Source organism: Alexandromys fortis, unplaced genomic scaffold, assembly GCF_014885135.2.
Source record: "Alexandromys fortis isolate MF-2015 unplaced genomic scaffold, M_Fortis_MF-2015_v1.1 scaffold_238, whole genome shotgun sequence".
Classification (NCBI taxonomy): domain Eukaryota; kingdom Metazoa; phylum Chordata; class Mammalia; order Rodentia; family Cricetidae; genus Alexandromys; species Alexandromys fortis.
In genome coordinates, this window is record NW_026068126.1 from 1,817,756 (window position 1) to 1,844,140 (window position 26,385).

The 26,385-nt window shown below is 47.3% G+C and overlaps 1 protein-coding gene across 1 annotated transcript in view; it reads right to left on the reverse strand.

Annotated features, from left to right (window-relative positions):
- Myh11 (myosin heavy chain 11) overlaps nucleotides 1-26,385 on the reverse strand; it is a 97,235-nt gene that overhangs the window by 53,084 nt on the left and 17,766 nt on the right. Inside the window, exons 3-7 of the mRNA XM_050125826.1 lie at nucleotides 24,390-24,546; nucleotides 9,004-9,031; nucleotides 4,037-4,139; nucleotides 2,397-2,417; nucleotides 564-656 (exon numbers count right to left, since the gene is read on the reverse strand). Of these exons, the coding sequence (XP_049981783.1) occupies nucleotides 564-656; nucleotides 2,397-2,417; nucleotides 4,037-4,139; nucleotides 9,004-9,031; nucleotides 24,390-24,546 (402 nt within the window). The remainder of the gene's footprint in view (nucleotides 1-563; nucleotides 657-2,396; nucleotides 2,418-4,036; nucleotides 4,140-9,003; nucleotides 9,032-24,389; nucleotides 24,547-26,385) is intronic.

Here is a 26,385-nt window from a genome sequence, read left to right on the forward strand (position 1 = left end):
GTGTACATGAGACCGTGACATCTCCCACATTACTGACTGCTGGTCCCCTTCCTGTGTCTGGAGTCACACCAAGAATATTCACTGTGATTCTTGGTGCCTACGTCAGTGCCAGATATATACTATGTGCTTAACAAATGGAAAGGGGGAGCACGGTCTGTATAAAAGTGTCCACAGAATGGTTGTATGCAATAAGTGCTCAGTCAGTATTTGATAGAGGACAGATGTATGTTATAAGGTAAGTGTCCAATTCATACTTCGTTGAATGAATGAATGAGTATTTCATGTATCTAATATGTAATAGGTACTCAGTAAATGTTAGATAAGTCACAGATGTTAATTAATGGCTAACTGACAATGGATGCTCAGTGATTATTAAGTGAATGAGTAGGGACAGGAGCCCTTGGGACAGAAAGGCGGGGAACAGATGTGGTTATCCTCTACTGCCTCTAGTCCTTTAATTCCAGAAGGCCCTTGAACTCTTACAGTCTGTGTTCTTGGGGGATATGTGACATCAGGGTACCCACATCAGCCCCAGGAAATCCCATTATCGCTCTGCTACTTACAAAACGAGAGGAGTTGTCATTCTTGACGGTTTTTGCATTGCCGAAAGCCTCCAGGATAGGGTTCGCCTGTAGAAGCTGCTTTTCCAGCTCCCCCTAAAATTCATTTACATCTAGTTATGGGGGAACACAACCTAGGCCTGACACAAATCTCTGCCCTTTGGTCACGGGTTCTGTCTTGTTCTCGGCCCCTCCTAGGCCCCAAATGTCTCTTCCAGATGTACAGGATCTGTTCAGAAGAGTTTTCTGACAGAGAACACGTCTGCTCCCCAGAGACAAGAGTCATAGCATACAGTGCTGAGATATTTACAACCCCATGAACGCCCCCCTAGGAGCATGCAGTGTGCAACCTGCCTGCTGTCCAGGTAATACTACAGTTCAGGCTTGCCTTCTGCAAGCTAAGCTGCTACAACCTTCCCAACTGCTTAAGCCCAACTTTTAAAAGTTGCAGCAGTTCACCTGGCAGGCCTGGACTTCTGATGTTTCCTATGGAAGATACTTTGGAAGGCTCAAAACCCACCAGAAATCCTTTTAAGCAACTGCAGAATGAAGCTTCAAAACTACACGAGCTCTGTCTAGCAGATTAAATGCAGCCGAGACTGAGTGCAGCCTGCCAGGCCCCTCTGCATGACTCCCGTGCGCAAATGCAGTCATGTGATTAATGGAGGTAAGGAAAGGGCCGACAAAGTAAGCCATGCCAGGAAAGCAAAAGATGCTAAGCCACAGAAGGCAGTGGCTGCTGCTGCTGCCTGACCATCACCCCGCAATGCAGCCTGCAAAAGAAGATGTAGAAGGTCTGATATCCACGGAAACCCCAGCACCAAGTGGACCTGGCCCACTGGAGAAATTGATAAGAAAAGTCATCTACTTTCCTTGGCTAGTAGGAAGAAACTTGGAGTAATTGCATCTACTTATGCAGACTTGGGATACAAAGGTTCTACACAAAGCTCCCTATTCTGCAAAGAGGTTTCTAGTTCTCCAAGGAGAGCTTCGAACATAGAGACCTCATCCAATTGATGATGAGACTGTGGCCTAGAACCGTTAGGTGGCTTGGCAAAGGTTATACAGCCTATGTCAAATAACAACCAACTTCTTGTCCGAGACAAAGTAGTGTGTGGCCCAGCATCTACCTGAAACAGACTAGGTGATATGGAACATCCTGAAGATTCTTTTCTAGGCTGGGACCCATTGCCAGCCCCACAAGCTCTGCATCAAAGTCCAGTTCGCATACGCAGAGGTCCATGCAGGGCCAGGTTGTGTGTGGCACAGCTGGGGCCTTACCGAGCCACCAAAGCTGGTGCATCACAAACCCAAGATGGTTTCAAATGTCTTGGGTGAGGCAACTGGCATGCAGGAGAAGAGACAGGCACGGCACACACATGCACAAATACACACAGGTGCAGGAAAGCAGGGAAGGTAGCTTTGCCCTGGCTGGGTTTCCCACTGACCAAGCTAGGGCCACTCTGGAACCTGACGGTCAGATCCTCAACAGATGGGATGGGTCATTCCAGTGTGTTAGGAGACTGATGGCGGGCACATTGTAGGGAAGGGATGAGGTTTATTCTGAACTGGGCAATCCATCCAGGCTGGAGTACAGCCCTGGGGATTCTGGCAGGAGCCCTGGGCAGTTAACATACCCCACTCTGTACTCTGGCATCACCCCCACCCCTACCCATGCACCCCATGATATTTTGGTGCCTCTACTAGTCTGGGGCTGGGAACTCAGGGGTTTGCCCTGCTCCTGCATCCACTAGGGGGCCCGTGGGTGCAACAGATGCATGCAGGTCTTAATCCACTCGGTGCCTCCCATCACACCAGGAAAACTCTGTTACTCACGTAGGCAAAAGATGGGCCTTGCTGCAGTGGGACAGCACAGTATGAAACAGACGTCAGTGCTTCTGCCTTCACATCCAAGCCCACCCCACAATGGGAGCCCTGAGCTGGGTTCCTTCTCCTTGCTACCAGCCCTAGCCAACAGTGATCAGCTCCTTCACTTCAACTGTGCTCTCTCCTCTCTCTCCTTCTCTCCTTTCTCCCTCCCTTGTCCCCTTGTACTTTTGAGACACTGTATAGCCAGGCTAATTCTGAACTCAAGATCCTTCTGTCGAGTTCTGGGATCACAGACTCATAGGACACCATCACAACTGCCAGACATCGTTTCCCAATTGCTGGGGCCTCAGTGGATGTCTTCCTCCCTCCCTTCCTCCCTCCCTTCCTCCCTCCCTCCCTCCCCCTTCCCTTCCTCTCTCTCCATCTCTCTCTCCTCCCTTTGTTTGACAGGGTATCATGTATTCCAGGCTGGTGTCAAACTTATTAGATAGCTGAAGATGATCTTGGACTTCTGGTTCTCCTGCATTCACCTCCCAAGTGGATAATAGTGTGCACCACTCATCTGGTTTATGAGACCAAGCACTGGCCTCTGATCTGATGGGGGAAGATATGTGTCTGCAGATATAGGGAGAGGATGTCCAGCCCTCATAAAGCTGGGTCATCCTAACTATTATGTCTTGTTTTTATTATATAGAAAAAGGCTAGGTGGAGGAGAAGGGGGATTCTCTCTATCACACAAGCTTGGGTCAGTGTTCCCTACACATAACTCTAACAGGCTATAGCCCTGTGCTTGTTTAAGGGGAAAAGGTTCCCAGGCTATAGCCAGCACCCAGCCCAGGTCCCTGAGAGCTCCAGGTTCACTGGCCACTGTACAGTCTCTTAGCCCCTAAGAACAGGAAGCAAGATGCAGTGTGGTAGAAGCCTTTCCCATCATCTCCCTGTCCATATAGAGGCACTGATAGGATCCAGGGTCCCATAGGGGACAAATGAGAAATGCAAATGGAAGAAAGGAAGGGAAGCAAGGGAAAATTCTAGAAACTCCCTCTGCCTTTCTTTGTAAACCCTTTTCCTTCCTACTGAGGGCTTTGTTGTTGTTGGTTTTCCATTTTGTTTTGTTTTAATTTGGTTTGGTTTGGTTCTGCCCCCTTCAGTGTAACCACATGTCCATGCAGGACCTCATCCTTGTGGTCTGTGGCTCACAGCAAGAGGCTCAGTAAATAATGGACAAGGGACCCATGCTGACAAACCCCAGCATTCTTGTCACCTGGGGGTGGGATATGGAGTTGCTCTAATTTGAGACCGAGTCCTACCCCCTAGGGACAATATATAGGGCATATTTGCAGGCTCCAAATATGCTGTGGCATATAGGGACAAAGGCCAGGGACCAGGAACACTGGAGTTTGTAGGATAGTCCCTATCTTACAAAAGCATGGTCACTGCTAAGAAGTGTTCATGGAAGATCTCAGTGGAAGAGGCTCATTCCCCAGACTGCTGGGACCATGTAGCCATGGCAAGGGGAGGGGGGTCCCAGAACCAGCTTGCTCCACCCAGGAGGATCAACCCTGGGGGCATAGGCTGAATTCTCACTCCGGTGTTATGTTCACCTAAGTCAGCTAAGGTGCAGCCTTGAAGCACTTGTCACTCACCGTGATGCTACTGTCTTTCTTGCCCTTGTGGGAAGATGCCACCACAGCCAGGTACTGGATTACTTTCTTCGTGTTTTCTGTTTTCCCAGCTCCAGACTCACCTCTGAAAGACAAGAGTATGCTGACCCTACAAGCCAGGCAGGACCCCTGTGGTCATCACCGCCACTCCCAGAGTGGGAAACCTGAGGCTCCTCCTGCAAAGGGCAGTAACTGGCTGTTTGTGTGTGCAGGTGCACATATATTTTGGGTGAAAGTTTACACACATATATGTAGAGGCCAAAGGTCAACCTCAGTTATCAGCATCTTTAAAAAAGAAAAGAAAAACAACAACAACAACAAAAAACCAGGTCTCCCTTTGAATGGAACTCACCAGTTAGGCTGGGCAGTGAACCCCAAGGCTTCACCTAATCTGTCCCCCCATTGTGAGCTTACAAGCACATTTACTCTGCTTAAATGTTTTTAACATGGGTCCTGGGAATGAGAGCTTGGGTCCTCGAGTTTGCACAGCAAACACTTACCCGCTGAGCCACCTCTCCAGCCTTGAGCTTGGGTTTGTCGCCTGAGCAAATGAACCTGGGTAGACCCAGGCCTATACAAACCAGTTTGCCCCTCTAGAAATACTGCAAGGAAGAGCCCAGAAGAGGAGGAAAGAGGAACCTGAACTCTGCTACAAAGGTCAAACTCTGGTCTGTTTAGCCCTGTCGCTAAGAGATATTGTTAGCGAATTGGACCCAGAAGACCTGGACAAGAAAGAGGCTTCCACAGAAGAAAGAGAGTACCTTCCAGCCTATGGCAGAAACTCTACAAAAAGGATGCCTTATCCAGTGAGTCACTGAGCCAAAGCAAGGCCTCCATCCTCAGCAGAATCCTTCGAACACCAGGCAGCTCGCTGGTAATCTCAGGCAAGTACCAAAGTGTTTCTTTGGTTGGAATAATTTACACTAACGTGTATATAGCTGATAACTTCCCACTGTTGAGGGGCTTACTGTTAGCCTAGGGAAGACTCTTTAGAGTGTGAGGGGCTGCCATCTTGAACCACCAGATCCCTGCAGAATGACTTCTCCATCCACAAACTCCAGTGCCCTGTCTGGCTCCCCATGTCTGCTGAGAAGAAAGGACCCGTCTCTGTTCACTTTTCTTCCACATCATCTCCCATCCGGATTTTTTATTTTTCCTTTCTTTGCTTAAATGCTCCCATTTTCTGAGCTTACTTCATATTTTATGACATAAGAGAGACTTTTTTTTTAAGTCTGGAAAAAAATTCAGCCATGCAAAAGTCAGCTTGGGGGTTCTCTGGGCAGAGCCAATGACCCGGATGAGCACAGTTCTGCCCTTCTCCCTAAATAGAAGGAAAGAAATAATTTTCTCTGCTAAGGGAGCCTCAGTGGCTTCACTCAGGCTGGAGAGAAGAGAGCAGAAAGAGCCAACACTCGCTCTGAGCATCTGGCCTGGCTCCACAGAGTCTGCTGTCCAGAAATGATGTCTCACGTCAGCTTTCTGTTGTCCCCTGAACTGGGCACAGTTTGAATGAGAACTGTTATGCATTGGTAGTGTGTCTGGGTGTGGTCCCTATCAGGTGGAGGCGGGTCCATGGAGGGGGGCGGGCCTTTGACAATCACAGCCTCCTAGCTTGCTCGAGCTCTCTACTCCCTGTTGGCCGCAGATGAGAAATGACTGGTGCAGGTTCCCCTGCCAAGGACTGACCCGTGCTGCCCTCTCCTTTCCCAAAGGACAAGCTTATTGATTTACTTTGGTAAACAGAACTGACATTATGTGTGTGGTTGGGGTGCTCAAATCTTTACCTTCCTCTCAGCGCCACCACCTCTGTTTATGGGGGTAGGAACCATGGCATCTGTGTTACTGTGGGAAAGTCGGGTCTGGATGAGTCCCTGGCTCAAGAGCTACCCACACCCTCGCTGCTCTCCCACACAGGTTCTGCTCTCTAGTAATATTGATTGTTGACAGGATCTGGGGTCACCTGGGACAGACCAGGCTGACTGAGGTGGGAAGAAGGCCCACGCGGAGTATGGGCGGCACCTGAATCTAGGCGAGGGTCCTGAACGGAATACAAAGAATAAGAGAGCCTTCCCGATCTTGGGTGCCACTTGAGCAGCGGGCTCACAGTCCATGTCACCACACCACAAAGGCCAGAGCCTCACGCTGGGGCCTTGGCAAACCCGTGCATCTCAGGAAGGACAGAAGAGAACTAATACTTTGGTGCCAGACAAGGGACAGCCAGAGCCCTGGTGTGGACTAAGAACCTGCTCTCGGCTCACTTGTACCCACACTTCAGGGCCTTTAATCTTCCCAGCCATGTAATAAGGAACTTCCTGATTATTCTCATCTTCCTGGGGAAACTGAGGCTTAGAGACATTGAAGTAATGTACTCTAGTTCTAGGTACTCCTATAAACAGAAAATAGAAGAGGAATAAAATTTGAACTCAGGTCTAAATAATACGACAACTCATATTCTCCCACTTCCCACTCTTTTATTTTGATAAATGAGAAAGGGAAAGATAGAGGGACATTTCAGCCTTGGACTCTGAAACTGAAGTCATGGATCAAAGAACTAAGCCACTCAGTTATGTCCACCATAGTACAAATTACTTCAGCGGAGCTAATGTCAAAATGGATGAACTTCCCTGTCAACTGAAGAAGGATCTTGGTCAGGGCAGGGAGAGAAAATTCTGAGACCTGAACACAGATCTCTCGATTCTGTCCCAGGTCCATGTCCTACCACCCTATGCTTCCCCATCTGGCCTTCATTCTCTGCTTTTGACATCAGGAGAGCACCAGCTGCACAGGCTCTGGGAACCCGTCCCTTCCTGGGGTCCTCGAGGCTCAGCTATTTCCAAGTTTCTCTGATAAAAATAAATTCTTAGATGGCTTTGCCAAAAAATATGCCCAAGTCCCAGGCTCCAGGCATCTGAAGTTGGCAGGCTCTGGGTGGCTCCAGAAACATGCCTGTCTCTGCTTTGGTGACCCTGGAACTCTGGGTGACAGTGCTATCCCCGTCTAAGCCCCTGTCCTGGTTCTGGGGGCCCCTGGCTTAGCCAGATGGAACTGGGTTTGTCATGACCCTTGGTGTGTGTGACCTGCAGAGGCTCATGGGGACCGCTCTAAGAAAATCCCTGTGCTGACAGAATGTTCTGGAAATTCTTAGTGACTTCTCATCATGGAACTGTACACTCTCACATGATTTTAACACCATAGGGCAGTTGTGTCTCTCTGAGTTATCACAGGCCTCAACAAGGAGCCAAACTGACTGTATACTCATGGCCCCTCCTAAGTTCCACCCCTAATGCAAGCTGGCTGTGTTCTCTGGTATCCATGTCCAGCTCCTACACAACTTGCAAAGCCCAGTTAGGCAGTACCCATTTAAATGTCTGGACTCAAAGTATTTGTCCCTATAGCCCTCATTAGCTAAATGGCACAGGAGCTCCTGGGCCAGACAGTCTGAGTTCAAATACCTACTCAACCAGTCATCTGCATGGCCTATGGTAAGTCACTTAACCTCCTGTACCTCTGCTTCTTTACCTACAAAATGGGTAGAAGTAAAGCACTCCATATGACCACTGTGAAGGTTAAACAAGAGGAGACAACACACTTCCGTGTGACTGTCACACAGTCATAGCTGTTTTTCTCCATGGCCGCTTCCTCCCTTACCCTTGCATGCTCTATCTGTACCATGATCTCCATCACTGGTCCTCGCACTAACCCACAAGCCCTGCCACATTTCTCCCCATTTAGGTGTGTAGTAGGCAAGTCACTTATGTACAGGCTAGATAGCTGTCATTTCAGGCTTTGTGGGCGTCCTGGTTGGTTTCTGTCAACTTGACACGAATCTAGACATATCTGGGTAGAGGGACTCTTGACTGACAAAAAATGTCTCCTTAATTCTTGCCTTAAGTGGTGACTGATGTGGGAAGGTCCAGTCCATTGTGGGTGGTATCATGATGGGACAGGTGGTCCTGGTGGTATAAGAAAGCAGTTGAGCAAGCCATGAGGTGTGCTAGGTTATGGTCTCTGCCTGCAGCAGTCCCTGTCTTAGGTTCCTGCCCTGATTTTCTCTGGTGATGGACTATGATGTAGAGTGTGATATAAACTAAATACACACACACACACACACACACATTTTGCTCATGTTGCTTTTAGCATGGTGTTTTATCACAGCACTAGAAAGCAAGTTAACATAGCCTGTGGTGCCTCATTATACCTACTTGGCACTCCAATGAGGAAGCAGCTGTGGAAGCAAGTGGATTGCAGGTGTACTTCAATAAAACTTAATTTACAAAATACAAAGTGTCTATTGATTTCACAGTGCGAGCTTCCTACGTCCTCATCCCTCAGAAAGAGGTCCCTAGTCCTGACACCATTCTCTCTAAGGTCTCTTGTTCTCTCTCACACATACACACACCACTTATACAAATAAATGTTACAAAATAAGACAAGTGAAGAACCTCCCACACCCTCCAACCACTTTGATGTTCTGCCCTTAGCACTTGAGGTTGAATGGCTATGAGCAAAACCCTCTGAAACCATAACACATCAAAAAATCTTTCCTGTTTCCAGTTGGTTATACGAGATGGTAAGTCCCGGTGCTAGTAAAAGTAACTATTACTCAGGCTGGTGAGCTGGCCCAGAAGGTAAAGGCACCTGCAATCAACCCTGACACCTTGCATTCTATCCCCAGGACCCACATGGTTGGAGAGAAATGACTCCTGCAAGCTGCCCTCTAACCTCTACCTGTACTGTAACACTTGTGCACCCCTACATGCACAAGAACTAAATAAATATAATTAAAAATAGAACGACTCCAGACACCCTTAAGCATTCAAGTGTACTTGTTTCCAGCACGTGTGCCCTGTGACGGGGTAGAACTGGGTAGCTCGGCTGTGACCATCAAAGGCCCCGTGCTGATGATCTTTGTCTTCGGTAAACAAGAAAGGAAGAGCAGCCTCACTTACGTGCACAGAATGGACTGATCTTCACGATCTGCAAACAGAGAGGAGACAGTGTGAATTAGATTGAGCCCTGGATCTAAGGGTCTGGACCTGGCTCCAGCTCCCCGACACTGGCCAGACTGGAGGTGGCCAGAGGCCAGCTATACTGGATGCTCAGAACACAGGGGCCAAAGTGAACCCACAAGGACAGACACAGTCCCTGAAGTGGCCCTTGAAAGAGTCTTGAGCCTGATGCACCTAGGAGGCCACAGGACACCCCCCCCCCAGTCATACCAACTCTGGGAGACCCAGAGCCTTTCCTGCCCTTATTAGGTTATAGACTGGGGACACTTTGGGTTCAGGCTGACCAGGTGCCCTTGTGGCTACAGGTCTTTTTGTTCCAAGGCCTGGGGTATGTGTCTGAGCTTGCTGTATCAGCTGCATCAGCTGGGATGTATTGTGGAAGACAGACCTGGATTGTAAGTACCAGAGCTCATCTCTTTTTTCTGGGGGTGGGGGACATCTGTCTCCATGTCACCCCTGCCATCCTAGAAAGCTATGCTAGCTGTTTTTATGTCAACTCCACACAAGCTGGAGTCATCGGAAAGGAGGGAACCTCAATTGAGGAAAAGCCTCTAAGATTTAGCTGTAAGACATTTTCTTAACTAATGATTGATGTGGGAGGGTCCGGCCCATTCTGGGTGGTGCCATACCCAGGCTGATGTTCCTGGATTCTATATGAGAGCAGCCTGAGCAAGCTATGAGGAGTGAGCCAGCAAGTAGCATCCCCCTCCCCCATGGTCTCTGTATCAGCTCCTGCCTCCAGATTCCTGCATTGACTTCCTTTAGCGATGTGGAAGCATAAACATATAAACACGTTCCTCCCCATGTTGCTTCTGTCAGAATGTGTCATCACAGCAACAGTTTCTACTTGGTTAGGGTGAGGGTAGCATAGAGGCCTCCCTCGCTTCCCTCTAAGCCCTGATTTCTGTCCTTCTGCCTCCCCCACGTGTCTGTAAGCTCCTGTGTAGGCTCTGCTCTCTGGAAGTTGAAGGTAAGTGCCTGGTGTGTAGTACCAAAGACCCCCACCCTCTGATACAGAGGACACCATGAGACCAAAGATCAAGCAGGCATGGTTGACAGCTTCTACTCAGAAAGTGTCCCAGAGATCCAGCCAAGGCCTGGCTGTCCCTACCTATGAGGGACGTGGGAACAGCAACCAACACTGTAACTAGCAGCCAAGAACAGAGACATCTGGGTGCCACACCTGATGGGCAATGCCAGAGGTAACATCTCTTACATCTCTTCCTTGCACCGCGGCCCTCAGCCTCAGTTTACCGCAGAACTGCTGGTCTGTGGGACACCATGCCTCCATTGCCAGCAAGATGGTTGATGCCCTGTTATATTTTTTGAATGAATCATAGGATAGATACACAGACAGATGGACAGATCAAAGGACAGATAAGAAGATGGATAGATGGATAACAGGAACAGGAAATCAGGAATTTAAGACCATCTTTGGCTACATAGTGAGTATCAGGCCAGGCCAGTTAGGGCCACACAGTGAGACCTGTCTGAAAGAAAGAGTGTGGGGGGGAATAAAGGAAAAGAAAGAAATAATAAAGGGAGGGAGAGAGGGAGGGAGGGAGGGAGGGAGGGAGGGAGGGAGGGAGGGAGGGAGGGAAAAGAAAGAAGCCCAACACATTCTGATTGAGGTGAGGGTTGGAGGAACCAGAGCCCTATGACTAGAACCCAGACAGCAAGAATGTCTCTGCAACCTGATGACCGGACAGGGTCTCATATAACCCAGGTTAGCCTCAAATCCATAGTGTAGCTAGGATGACTTTGCATATCTGATCCCTTGCCTCTACCTCCTCAGTTCTGAGACTCCAGGTCCCCAACACTCACTGTTTATGCAGCACTGGGGATGGGACCGCATACACACCAGGCAGCCCCTTTGTTCTCAGAGTTGTGGCCCAGCCAGCCCTGACCTCCATTATTTTAAACAAGCAATGGCAGACCAGGACTCTCTTCTTCCGTCTGACCTGAGGAGGGAGCCAGGCTTTCTCAGCAATCTGGCAAGGGCTAGGCCCTGAGCAGGAGAGATTTATAGGTCAGAGGCTCCTAGGCCTCCCAGGAGGAGGAGCAGTCTTAGTGCTGTGGGTGCTGGCAGCTCTCTGGCCCAGGATGTTCCCATAGGAAACAGAAGTGTGGGAAGCACAGCTCTGGGCAAAAGAAGGGCTCCTTTGGGTCAGTTACACAACTGACCCAGGGAGGTTGCCTGAACTTGCCATGGCTGGGGATTTCTGTTTCCTCCCTAAGCCCAGTCTTTGAGAGAGCCAGGGAGGGGTTGGTGGGATGGCTCAGAGGGTAAAGGTGCCTGTGTCAAACCTGAAGACCTAAGTAACCTTGGGGTCCAAATGGTGGAAGGAGAGAACTGACTCCCACAAGTTGTCCTTTGAAATCAATAAATGTAATTTATAAATTTCTAGAGGGAGAGCAAGGCCTTTTGCCCCACCACACACCTCCTTGTCCACTCGGGTCCTTGTTATTCACGGCTGTGAAATTCACAGGACATTAACTCAAAGCAGTACCTTTTGGTACTTAGGATATTCACATCATACGAGTACCACCTGTATAGAGTTCCAGAACATTCTGTCATTCCCCAATAAAACCCTGCGCCCATCAGGCCATCACCATCCATCAGCCATTCCCACTCTCTCTCGGTACCCATAACCTCAGTCTGTGTCTGTGTGCACACACATGTTGACCTGCTCTGGGTATTTCACACAGCACCTCCTCTTGTGCCTGGCTTCTTTCATGTTTGGGAGGGTTATCTGATTTGTAATTATATTGCACCTTTATTCTGTTCACAGCCAAGTAATACTCCCTTGTATAATAGACTACATTTTCTTCATCCACAGATGGAAGGGTGGATTGTTCCAGCCTTTGGGATGCTGCTCTGGACTTTCACATACAAGTTATTACTTGAGTCCTTGCCATCAGCTTTTCAGATCTCATCTGAGAGTCAGCACCTCCATGATACCATCTCTGCCTCCACACCTCTCTATGGCTGGGACAGTGTCTGTCTGCTGCACACCTCACCTGCAGGGCTGCCCTGGACAGTGGTACAAGTTTCATATTGTCTGACTACAGGGGGAAATTGTTGGGCATTTGTATGTTCATGAAAACAAATGGCCTGCAGATTGAAGAAAAGCATCTTGAGAAAGAAGTGTTTTTTCTTAATTCTGCAAAGGCTTCATGTTCTCCCTGGCTCCCTAATGTAGCAACTAACCTCCCCATGGTCATTGTTTAACTTGTTAGTTTTTCAGTACATTTTTGGAAAAATGTATATGGCATATAGTGTTGTCCTTGTTTTTGTTGGAAAAAATATATATACAAAGGCCTATGTAGCATTATATTAACATTCACTTCAAAGAGGAGGCGAAGGAGATATCCATTGTCTGATAGATGGATCTGAAGATGTGGTATGTCCATTCAATGGGCTAGTCTCCAGCCATGAAAAGGGGAAGTGCCGACACATGCTCCAGCAGGCGTGAATCTTGAAACAACTACACCAAGGGAAAGAAGCTGGTCTCAGAAGGTGACTCATTCATGTTTTTTTTTTCCACCTTACTTGTCCATAACAGGCAAACTTGACTGCTTGCCTGGGGCTGGGTGAGAATGTGGAGTGACCTCAATGAGCACAAGATTTGGGGGGAGAAGGATAACAAATTCTAACTCAATTACACTGACAGCTCCATATTGTGCACTAATGACCTGTGACTTGCATATTTATTTATCTACTTTAGTTTTTCAAGACAGGGTTTCTCTGTGCATATTCTTGGCTGTCTTAGAACTCTCTGTGTAGACCAGGCTCACAGAGATCCACTTGCCTCTGCTTCCCAAGTGCTGGGATTAAAGGCATGTGCCACCTTCCCTGTCCCCACAATAAAGTTTTTTTTTTTTAATTAACTTTGTACTCCTTCCTTTTTGTTTGTTTGTTTGTTTTTGAGACAGTTTTGTAGCCCAGGCTGACCTCAAACTCACAGTTTTCCTGCTTTTACCTCAGGCGCTGCCACCACACTTCTTATACCCCCAGGTCTAAACTCTGCTGTACACTAGACCCTGGAAACACAAGCCAACGAAAACCTCTGTTCCTTGCTTCTACTTAGCTAATGGCAGAATGTGGGATCTGTGGTAGTTTTAATGAAAATGGCCCCTAGAGGCTCATATATTTGAATGCTTAGTCCCCAGTTAGTAGAACTGTTTGGGAAGGATTAGGAGGTGTGACCTTTTTTGAGTGAGTGTAGGTCACTGCAATCAGGTCAATTGCAGTCAGTGTAGTCTTGTTGGAGGAAGTGTATGTGGGGGTAGCTTTGAAGTTTCAAAAGCCCATACCAGGGCAAGTGTCTCTCTCTGCCTGCAGATCAGGTTGTAAAGTTCTCAGCTGCTATTCCAGCACCATGCCTGTCTGCTTCCCACCATGATGATCATGGACTCACCCTCTGAAACTATAAGCAAGCCCCAGTCAGATGCTTTGTTTTATAAAAGTTGCTGTAGTCAGAACACTGACTAAGACTGACTAGAGTCAGGTGGGCAAAGATGTGACTGAGGACTATAGCCACACCTATAGCCAGGACAAGCAGCAGTGCACAGACCCCGGGACCGTGGCTCCCCAGAATGGCAAGAAACTTTCTAGACTTTGTTTATAATTGAACTATATCAAGGGTATGTAGGCATGCAGAAGGGATGGGGGTCACATGGGGATGATCAGAGCATCTCTGGCCTGACTTAAACAGCTCAGTGGCAGGAAGAAGATAGCCTTGGCACCTGTGGGTAATGACAGCCTTACTGTAACTCAGCTTCTAGCTGAGGGTTTTGGGTCCTAGAACTGATGTGGGATTTCCCTCTGTATGCTGTGGATATCATCGGTTAATAAAGAAACTGCTTTGGACCTATAGCAGGGCCGAACTTAGCTAGGCGGGGAAAAACTAAACTGAATGCTGGGAGAAAGGAGGCAGAGTGAGGGAGAAGCCATGTATCTCAGCCAGAGAAAGACACCAGAAGTTTAGCTGGTAAGCCACAGCCACATGACAATACACAAATTAATAGAAATGGGTTAATTTAGGATATGAGTTAGCCAGAAATATGCTTAAGCTATTAGCCAAACAGTATTGCAAATAATATGGTTTCTGTGAGATTATTTTGGGGTTAAGCAGCCGGGAACTAACTAGAGGCCTCCTTACAACATGGGACCTCACCCCCATCATCAGTCTGTCCTGGTCTACCCTTCCTACCTGACCTGGGGGTTTGCCTTTGGATGTCTGCGTCTTAGGATGTGCTTGGGAATGGGATAACAGCCCTGGGATCACCCCCAGTGAGGCATAGCAGGCCAGGCAGGACTCCCTGGAGGTTCCCAGCCACCCAGACTATTTCAGTTGATCTCCAGCTGGAGTTCTGGCTGGCTGATTGCTGAGACTGAGCCTGCAGGCTACCAATAAAAGGAGGAAGCCAAGAATAGCTGGAAAAGCATCCCAGGCTTCATGCCTCTCTTTCATTTTGTACCAGCCTGCTGTAGATATGTGAGAGGGAGGGGACTCCAGGCACAAAGAAAGTGACTCTCTACTTCATATCTTCCAAGAAGTTGGTTTCCAGAAGGTTCTACACACTCTTGTGAGGCTAGTGCAAACTTGTTAATCCTGAGTTTTCCCTGATGCAAGGGCAGCTGGCAGCTAAGCTTCAGACATGGCTCAGAGTGAGCCTCATACCACCTGGAGCAGACAACAAAGACACTAAGACCCAGAGATGGACTCTACCACAGCTCCAGAGTCCTGACTCTACCCTAGATCCCTGTGGGCCTGGCCTTCCCCTCTTCCACGTTCTCTCTGGCAGACTCAGGTAGGCTATAGGTTTGCATTGGGCCCAGGGAGGCATTTTCTAACCCTTGGAACTGAACCACTGAGGCTCACCTGGGGCAGGGGACTCTAGTGGCCTCTTGGGGTGCAACTATTTCTTACCCCAATCTCCTGCCTCCAGCCCTAGGAGGGGCTCCCAGCTCAAGTTCATGGTCACTTCCCAGGAACCATCCACTGTCTCCTAGCTTAGGAGAGAGGCCCCAGGCTAGTAGTATCCTGAACCTCCCTTCTTTGCACTGTGGGACTAGTTGACTGGTGCCCCTGAACTAGACTGCGTGTGTGGCAGGGCTATGGCACATGGTAAGCCCTCAGGCAACTCTGGAGATGATTAGCTGGGAGACCACAAACTTTTCATGCTCCCTGGATGAGGAACATGCTGCCAAAAACCAGTATGGGCCCTCAAAGCTACTCTCCTGGGCAAGCCTGCTTCTCCAATTCAGAATTTGCTATTTATTCATAAATTTAAGAGTCTTAACTGCCTCCTGTCCCAATAAGAAGCTACAGACAGCAAAGCTTGTCCCATCTCCGCTTATATGGGGAAATCTAGTCCCTCACAGTTCCTTACCAAAATCTGATCGTGTCGGCTCCCTGGTGCTGTAATTCCCAGCCTCCATTGAGTAGTTCTTTCTTGTCACCTCTAACTCACCCAGGAGGCTAACCTGAGTTACATATTGCAATTTCAACCTGGATTACAGTGAGATCCTGTCTCAATATACCAAAGATGGACGGAGGTGGGGAAGGAAAAAAGGATGGAAGGAGGGATGGATAGAGTAAATCAACAATTTATATTGCTTTGTTTATGGAAGCAGCTAGATAGGTGAAGAGCAATTGTGCTCAGAGACTCAGTCAACCAGACACTGTACCCTGCTGTGGGATAATGCTTTTGTAAACTGTAAAGATTTGTCACTCATGTTGGTTTAATAAGACACTGATTGGCCAGGAGCTAGGCAGGAAGTGTAGGCGAGGCGATCAGACAAGGAGGATTCTGGGAAGAGGGAGAGACTCAGTTGTGACCTAGATGCAGAGGAAGCAAGATGAGAATGCTGCTGAGAAAAGGTACCAAGCCACGTGGCTAACCACAGACAAGAATTATGAGTTAATTTAAGTTGTAAGAGCTAGTTTATTAACAGTAGTAACAGTAGTAGTTAACAGGCCAAACACTGTTGTAATTACAATATAGTTTCAGGTCTGGGTGGCTGGGAAACAAAAGTGCAGTCTCTTTATAGTACCTTATTCTACTAGCCAGTCCAAACCAGACAGAACCAAGCATAGCCACAAACCTTCCTGGAAGCTGATCCTGTCTTGGAGACATGTTTGTAGGGTGCTAACTTTGAGTCAAACAGCCTGAACAACCTCTGTGAGGCACAGCTATTTCTTCATGGGAGAAACAGATTCAAACCTAGACTTTTCAGAAGCATGAAAAGCTCCTCTATGAGACTAGATTGAGAAAGCCTTGAAGCTTCCCACAACAAGGCTCAGAGCTGTTGAACATCAGGTGCTGTCTGTCTCAGGGTCTCTCACAAACCCTTATGAGGAGCTCACTGATCAGGCTATCACGAATCCTCCTATCTGCCCTGCTCTAGCTCTGGTATTACAAGCTCTCACACTTGTTTTTTTCACACTGTGTTCTGGAGTTCAAACTCAGGTCCTCGCTGTACTGGCTAAGCTACCTCCCACTCCCCTATCTTCATCACTGAGCATAGGAATCTGGAGCCAGACATGGCCATGTATGTCTGCGATTCTAGCCCTTGAGATGCTGGGGCAGGGAGATTTTACATTCCAGGTCATTCTGGGTTACGTAGTATGACTCTGTCATGAATGCATGCAAGAGCGAGTAAATGAATGAAACTAGTAACCCAGAGAAGTATTAGTGGACAGCAGTGACTCTGAACCAGGAGGTCAGAGTGCATGGCCATGGCCAACCCCTTCTAATCAGGTGTCATAGCTGGAGTCTCTGTGTCTCCCTACAAATCTCTACCTTAAGGTGAGATGGGGCCTTTGGGAGGTCACTGATAGGACTGTCATCTTTATAAAATAAAAAAGCTCAGTGAAATTTATTTCCCCTTGGACAAAGCAGCAGGAATGCCATCTTTAAACAGAAAATAGGCCTTCACCAGACTGAATGGGAAATGAGACCTCGCCGGAATATGAGCTTATGTGTGCCTTCATCTGGGCTTCCAGCTTCCAGAACTGCAGGAAGTAAATTTCGTTTGCTCATAATGGTATTTTGTTATAGTATCCCGGACAGATTAAATCTAAAACCCCAAATTGGTATCCAAGGAGGCTGAGGCAGAGTCCGATTGCCAAGAGAGTCTTATAGCTAGAGTGTGTCTCAAAACTAAAAATAGACCTGGAGAGATGGCTCCATAGTTAAGGGTTAACTGGCTGCTCTAGTAGAGGACCTGTTCAGTTCCCAGGACCCACATGGTGGTTTCTGGTACCTTCTTCTGGATTTAGTGAACACCAGGCATATGGTAGATGGACATATACTCAGGCAAAACACCCATACACATTTTTAAAAATTTTTACAAATAACAACCAAGACTATGACCTATGCCTGTCCCTTTGCCTCATTGCCCAGTTTCTTCTTTGGCACATCACCTATTACATGGCCTTCAAAAGAAAAGTCGCCAGGTTTCACTCTCAGCTCTAAGGCAAGTCTTTTGTTATGTGAAGCCCCCTAAAATTATCAAATGCAGAGGCTGTTACCAGCTCTCCAGGCCCAGGTTTGGTAGCGTCTGTTCTTTTCTCCTCTCATCTACAGACCAGCCTGTGGGGATCAGGTAGGCATGAGCCAGTTCCCCTAAGGCATACCAACCATAGAACAGAGAGACCTGCTTCCCACCTCCTATCTTAGTCTTGGAGAGGGCTAAGCTGAGAGCCCCATCTGCTTTATTTTCAGTCTTTGACAGGGTCCTCTTGGTGCTGATGAAGTGAGAACAGGGTACTTGTGATGACACAAGCCAGCTCCACATCTCCTCATCAGGTTAGAGTCAAATCTTATCTGCCTTTCACACCTCCCCTACTTCAGCCCAGGGACCCTTGGTGACCACCCACAGGGTCCTGTCAGAAGGCTTAGTTGTACCCTTCTCACACTTCGCCTGTAATTTGCTGAGTCCAACTCTGGGCTCCCAAGTGTTCAACCTTCAACACTGAGATAAGAAACAAGACCCACAGGGACAAAAGGCCTTTTCTGAGCTGGGGCCAAGCACAGCTCAGTTCCACTGTTGGATCAGGCAAGCTCTAGAGGTCCTAGGAATCACAGGCACCAGGCTCAACAGTCTGACACTATCTGTTCTTTGGAAAGTTCTTCACTTCTCCGAATCTCAAGCCCCATCTCTAACAGGGGATTAACAATAGTGCCTGCCCCTTGCAAGTATGATCAGGGGACACTTGTGCAAGCACACACACGCACATATACACACTCATGCACACGCGCGCGCACACACACACACACACACACACACACACGAGGTAAAATTTGCTGTTTCCTCAAGACCAACAAGGTACATGTCCCTTTAAATTTTAATTTTGTTTTTATTTAGCATAAAATTATGGTATATGCACCATAAAATTTCAGGACTGAATTTTAAAGATAAGTGAGTCCTATATGCCCCAGGTTTCTGATAAAAGATTGAGAACACACCTTGCATATAAAAAGCAGGAAGCAACCATCCCCATGGAGCTGGGATGTGGCTCAGTTACAGAGTACTGGGCTAGCATGCATAAGCTCTAGGTTCAAAGCCCAGCACTGGAAGGGGAAAAGCCCACAGCAAAAAAAAATGTTAGAATTCAGGCCAGACAGCTGCCTAGGCCACAACACAGTCTTCCTGTATGACTGTCTAGCTACCAGAATTCAGATGCCTGGAGTTTCATTCTGGAGATGAGTTTGCAATGTTAAGACATACCAAAGGACATGGTAGCTAGCTTCCTTACTCAATTCCCTGCTCAAACTATAAAATCTCCCCTTCACCTTCTCCAGAGACCTATAAGAAGGTACAGCTCCAGAACCCCTGCCATGCTACCATCTCTAGTGGTGAGGTTTAAGTTTCCTCAGAGCCCTTGTCATGCTGCTGTCTGTCTGTTTGTCCATGTGATAATTTATCTTTAAGTAAACTTCTTACATCCAACAATCCATTAAACACGCCTTTAATCCTAGCACGAGGGAGAAGAGGCAGGTAGGTCTCTGTGGTTTGAGGTCAGCCTGGTCTGAGTTTTTTCTGGGGTTTAGGGAGGTTCATGAAGCACGTTTTCTTTGGCTAACAGAATAAATAAAAATTAACTGGTAGAGGAGACTTGGGTATTGATGGAGGAAAACCTTGTTACAGTACTTTGTAGTTTTAAAAAGTCTTTCAAATGGGGTCTGAAAAATTGCTCATCAGTTGTGAACTTGCTGCTGTTGCTGAGGACCCAAGCTCACCATGTCCCACAGCTCCCAACCACTTCTAACTCCAGCCCCAGGGGATCGGATGCTCTCTTCTGGCCTCCTTGGAAACCTGTCCCCACATGCACAAACCACCAAATAAACACCTAAATTAAAAATTTAAATTATAAATCTTTAAGGTGCTGGTCCTGGTGACATGGGCCTGTAATCTCAGTTACTTAGAAGGTTAAGGCAGGAAGATTATAAGTTCAGGGCCTGTCTAGGATACAGAGTGTTTAAGGCCAGTTGGGCAACTTGGAGAGGCTCTTTCTCAAAGGAAAAGTGAGAAGAGGGCTGGGGGTGTAGCTCGGGGCTAAGAGTACTGGCCCCACATAGTCAAGGCCTTGGGTTTGATACTCAGCACCACACCCCCAAAACAAAATAATTCTTTGGAAAAAAATCTCCACCACTGTATAACCACATAGCTTGATGACTCTGCACATGGGAATCCCATTGTCCCCTCCTGACCACATAGCATGATGTCTCTGCACACAGAAATCCTATTGTCCCCTCCTGATTACACCAAGACCAGGAAGGCCAAAGATTGACTAACTGGGCACACCTGACCCCGAGGATGAACTGCCCACAATCCAGATCCAGAGCCTGAGGCCATTAAGAGCAAGATTCAGTTAACAAGTATAGAGAGATCAGAATGATACAGTATAAAAGACAGGACCTTCCCTTTCGGGAGCATATGAGGGGAACAGGCCCACAGAGTGAGACCAAGACACAAAGGGATGCAATTAGGACACAGCTCAGTGCTGGCTATGCTACCTGGCACAAACCCTGCATCACGTCCCTTGAGGAATGAAAATTACTCTTAAATGTAGTGAAGTGAGCAGGCATGGTGGCACTGGCCTTTAATCCTAGCACTCTGAAGGCAGAGATAGGTGGATCTTCATGAGTTCGAGGCCAGATCAGCCAGGGCTACACACCAGAGAAACCCTGTCTCAACACCCCCCACCTCCAAAAAAAAAAAATTAGTGGAGTGTGTGGTCCTCAAGGAAGTCCTTTTCCCAAGGTCAGGTATTTGGATAAGGGCCTCAGTTCCCTCAGGGGCTTAAGGAAAGTTCCTGATTCAAACAGCCGTGAGACCACTGAACTGTAGCTTATCATGTGATGCATAAACTGTTATGGCTAAGCCACTCAATTAGTTGAGTTACTTTCAACCAAAATCATGTTCACCAAAGAGGCTTTTGAGCTGCTTTCCAAATACACTTTCATCCAGGGGACCACAAACGCAATAATACAACACAGACTGAATTCTAACTCCAAGACCTAGTGGGGATTTTCCCACTTCGGATAGCGCCATCCTTTGCAGGGCTCCCCCTGCTGGGTCCTTGGGGGAGTGGCAGGCTCATGTCTGGATGTGAAGTTCCTACTACAGCTGAGGTCTGGCAAACTGTTGATAGCCTGGGGTGCTTCCACCTGGTAGCTCCATCTTCTAGGCACACTTGGATTCCTGCCCTCAAGTGCTGCCAACAGAGCTCTTCTCAATCCTCAGTTCAGACCTGTGTCCTTTTGAGTTGACAGTCCCTGTGGAAGGACTGAGTGTGCCTGTTCCATGAGGCCCTACCTGGTTGCTGCACCTGCTTGCGTTAACTGTGGTCTCTAGCTATTAGCCTGCACAAGTGTTCTCCATATTGTCCTCCTGTCCATGAATCACTCCCAGCACTATACATATGAAGGGCTTAGGACAGTGTGTTCAGATTTGAGAATATTTGCAAATTCATAATGAGGTAGCATGAACCTGGAAGTCAAGTTTCACATATGTCTTCTAGATACTATCTGAATTTTTAAATATTTTATTAGTAAGTCAGGACCGTGAGGGGTTGGTCCACCCACTGAGACAGTGTGCCTGATCTAATGGGAGCTCACCAAAGCCAGCTGGACTGGGACTGAATGAGCATGTGATCAGACCAGATTCTCTAAATGTGGCTGACAATGAGGGTGGAACTGAGAAGCCAATGATAATGGCACTGGGATTTGTCTCTACTGCATATACTGGCTTTTTGGGATCCTAGTCTGTTTGGATGCACACCTTCCTAGGTCTGGATGGAGTGGGGAGGGCCTTGGACTTCCCACAGGGCAGGGTACCCTGCTCTCTCTTAGGACTGGGGGGGGTGGGGGAGGGTGAGTGGGGGAGCAGGAGGGAAATGGGAGGAGAGGAGGAAGTAGAAATTTTGAATGGTATTATTTATAAAGCAATAAAAAAGAAAACCTAAATACTAAAAAAAATTTTATTTCTTTAATTGTGTATGTGGTGGGGGGAGTGGGTGTCCACATGAATGTAGGTGCCCATGGAGACCAGAAGGATTGTTGAATCCCTTGGAGCTAGAGTTACAAGACTTTGTGAGCTGCCTGACCTAGGTGCTGGGAACCAAACTCAAGTTCTCTGTGTTAGGAATTTTCCTAATGTGAGCTCTCTGCCCATGCAAAAATCCCAATCAAGCCAAATCACAACAAGCCAAATTAAAAAATATCCAGGTTTAATGGGATTCCTGCGCTCTCAGGTGGCCCTGGGGGTGACCACGGTGTGTGTGTGTGTGTGTGTGTGTGTGTGTACACATGACCACGTGATTCTCCTTTGAGAGCTATCTTAAAGCTATCTAAAATACCCTGTGGGAGTGGTCTGGCATGCTGGGGGCTGGGGGCTAGGCTCCCAATTTAACATTCTGGAAGAGCAGGAAGTGTTCCTAATAACTGCTGAGTCATCTCTCCAGCCCTCAAAGCTCATTTCACGTGATGTTTGTTTGTAGTCAGGATCTCTCTGTGTCATCTTGGATGTCCTGCAGCTCTTCATGTCTATCAGACTGGCCTGCCTCTGCCTCCCCAGAGCTGTAATGGTGATCCCACACACACCTGACCCATGCAATATTTCAAATAACTTTGCTCATTAACAAAGTTTCACAGCCTAGAGTTTGCACTTCCTAGAATTTGCAATGAAATTATCCCAGATCTTGGAGCGTTTTAGATCGTGGATTTCAGAACTGGGGATGTTTGATCTGTGCTACCTTATGTTTAGAAAGGATTTTGTTGATCAAGCACCAGACTTGCTTTGATGTAGGATGTAATAATAGTTCATTAATTCTCACGTCAGCCCTAGGAGGTGGGTCACAGACCTCTTGGTTTGAATGCATTAGACAGGATCTCATTTTGTAGCCCTGGCTGGCCAGAGACTTGCTTGTGTAACCTAAGACAGTCTCAAACTTGCAATCATCCTCCCTCTTCCATCTCCTGACCCATCACGGTCAGAACCTTCTTATGGATCCCTTTTTACAGAGAAGAAACAGGGTGCAGGACATTCACCATCTTGTTTAAGGTCACACAGCACCTCCTTGTTAAGCACATGCTAGTAGAGGCAGCTCTGCCCTGGAATGCATGCTGTAATTGACATGTTGTTCTGCCTCTTCTGAGGAGGTGGGGGTGGGGGGAAGTTCCTCCTGAAAATGCTAATAAAAGTCAGTGTGTCATTCACAGGAGGTCAAGGCTGTACTGATGGTGGACAGAAAGTAAAATAGCAGGGGTGTACACGCTAATTAGAATTAGCAGGGGTGTACACACGCTGATTAGAATTAGCAGGGGGTACTCTGAAGAGGTGTTGGCACGGAAAAGGCATGAGGAAATTTTCTAGAATACTTTATTCACATCTTTACCTGGATGGTAATTATTTTACTGTGGTCAGGTATAAAAATTAACTTCACTGGGACTCTTCAATTAACACTTCCCCATTCTTCTGTTGCGAATCTACCACTTTGTCCCAGTAGAAATGTAGGAGCCAGCCATGATAAGCTAAATATGAACAGATCACCCAAAGGAAGTTCTTTACTATGTTCTATGTACTAAGTTCTAGCCATACATAAGTTTAATGGAGGCCTGAGTCTCAGTAGTTTACCCTGAAGCAATACCTGGTTACAGGAAGAACCACAAACTGAGATTACCTGAGCACCACCCAAGAGCAGACCATACAAAGGAAATGCCTAATGTTCCAACCACTGTACATAGGATCACACACTCACCAGGACACCCCTAGACAAATGTCAGCCAACCAGGGGTCCTGAACCTCAGATATCCTTCACCCCCACCTTTACTACTATAGAAACCCAACTCTAATTGAGCTCAGGGCTCTCCATTTATTCCAATACGTTGGACACATGGAGAGACCGAGTTTGCAAACTTGCATAAAATAAAGCCTCTTTGCTTTTACATAAGGGATTCGGTCTTCTTGTTGGCATTTGGGGGACTTCACAGATTTGAGCATAACAGAAACACTCATTCAAAAGTGTCAACTGGGTTGAGAATCCCAGACCCCAAAACCCCAAATCTGAAACTTCTTTAGTCCATACATAAAGTCACAAAGGGAAATTCCATTTGACAAAATGTTGCTTCATGTACAAAATTATTTAAAATAATGTCAAAAATTACCTTGAAACTATATAAAGTAGAAATGAAACATGAGTGAATATTGTTTTTAGAATTGAATTCCAGTCCCACAAATTCTCATCATACATATATGAAAATATTCCTAAATCAGGGGAGGGGTAAGGTTTCAAATTGACAGCGGCTCTGGTCCGGACATTTCAGATAAAGGAGTCACAAGCTGCCACACCTGAACTTGGAGTGTGTGTACAAAGGCCCTCCATTGGTAAAGCCAGCAGAGCAAGGCTTACAGAAGTGCCACAGAGACTCTTAGCCCCTTTCACATACAAGGAAGTTGGGACTGTGGAAAAGACATCTGACTACAATCCCAGGGATAGAGATTGGTAGGTGGCAACCCAGGTCCACAGCTTATCCACAGCCTGTCCTCAGCTTCTTCCTCTCTGGCAGCTGGCTAGCCAGGGCCTTGGAACAGTCACAGGGATGGCAGAAGTCAGAGAGGGCAATGCCCGTATTTGCTCAAGCCCTGCATTCCCACCCCTCCTTGCTGCAGACTGATGTTCCTTTTGTTTTTGCCCTTTTTTAGTCATGGCCCTGCCTGCCAAACTCCACATTCCTGATGGGGACTCAGGCAGGTGGGGGTGGGGACTGAGGCTGAGCCCTGAGGTGGTTCTCAGGCCTCGCAGGCTCACCTTGCAGCATGCTTCTGTAGGCTGTGTCAGCAATGGCATAGATGTGGGGTGGCATCTCGTGCCTCTTCTTGCCCTTGTACATGTCCACGATCTTTTCTGAGTAGATGGGTAAGTGCTTGTAGGGGTTGATCACCACACAGAAGAGGCCGGAGTAGGTCTACAAAAGAGAACCAGGCTCAGTTCTGGACTTTTGGATGGGTGGGAGAACTCCTACACCCCAGTCAGCAGCCTCATGCCATCGTGGGGGAAACTGAGGCTACTCAGAAACTCAGCAGGAGTCTTGTGGAGAAGGAAGAAAAAAGCAAGATTGAGTTGTTTCCCAGTCACGTGTGGTTGAGTTAAACCAGTTTTAGGCTCCCAAACCCACCATCTCACTAAGCCTCAGGAACTTAACTTGTATGTCTGTCTGCACATGCTCATGTGTGGGGTACACATGTACATGTGTGCAGGCATGTGGAGGCCACAAGTCAACATGGGGCCTCTTCTCCAATTCCCTCCTCTTTAGTGTTTAAGATGGGCTCTCTCACCAGTTTGATTAGGCTGGCTAACAATAAGCTCCAAGGATTCCCGCCTCTGCCCTCCTAGCATCAGGGTCAGAGGAGTGTGGTCACTACACCCAACTTTTCTCCATGGGTGCTGGGAGCTCAACTCGGGTCCTCTTAAAGGAATAGCAAGCACTTTACCAACAAGCCAGCAATCCCCAAATTCCTTTTTTTTATTTGATTTTTTTATTTGATTAAAATATAGACTGCTACTTACAGAGTACCAGTGGGTAATGGTAGCACATGCCTTTAATCCCAGTACTCGGGAGCAGAGGCAGGTGGCTCTCTGAGTTCAAGGCCAGCCTGGTCTATAGAGTGAGTTCCAGGACAGCCAGGGCTAAACAGAGAAACCCTGTCTCAAACAATAAAACAAAACAAAATGAATAATAAAGACAATGTGGTTTTTAATTTTTAACAGAAAGAGTCAGTGATAAAATAGCTAACCACAAAAGCCTGAGGAGAAGGGAGTAACGTGTAGGCAGTAAGACTGCCCTAATCTTATATAAAAAGGGGACAATGTGATTGAATGATGCTATTATTTATTGAAGAAGTCTTAGAAGTAATTTAATAATTTAGGAATTTAATTTTTTTAAAGATTTATTTATTTATTTATTTATTTATTTATTTATTTATTTATACAGTATCCTGCCTATACGCCAGAAGAGGGCACCAGATCTCATTACAGATGGTCATGAGCCACCATGTGGCTGCTGGGAATTGAACTCAGGACCTCTGGAAGAACAAGTCAGTGCTCTTAACCGCTGAGCCATCTCTCCAGCCATAATTTAGGAATTTAATAATGACAAGTGAGAGGCACATATCTCAAACCAGAGCAGCCACTGAAAACAGAAGCAATGGGTGCTAACCCGCAGTAGGGAGGATGCATCTTACTATGTATAGCATGTTCAACGGTGAAAGGGAACAAAGGCTGGGGGTGTGGCAGTGGGTAGAGTGTTTGCCTAGAATGCTCAAAGCCCTGAGTTTTATCCCCAGCACCACATAAAGTATCTGGAATCCCGGTACTCAAAGCATCAGGAGTTCAAAGTCATCCTCAACTATAAAGCAATTTTGAGGCCAACCAGGGCTACATGAGATCCTGACTTCAAAAAAGAAAAGGTGGTGGTGAAATGACAAGGAATAAATGTGAGAAATAACAACAAAAATCAAAAGCAAATTACACATGCTGCTCTTCACAGTTGCGCGATTGGTGAAGAGAAGGAAAGGACCACTGGGGCTACAGTGGCCTCAAAGGCCCAAGTCCTTCCTGGTCAGGAGAGAGCAGAGCAGTGACAGGAGACCTGCACCGACCAAGAGGAGTGCTGGGGTGACCATGGTGATTCCTGGGGTGCTGAGTCTTAAAGGATCAGGGGATTGAAGGCTCAGGGCAGAGAGGGAGGCAGCAGGCAGCACGTGGGCTGTAGCTGGAACAATCAGAGGGAGGAGGCATCTTTGGA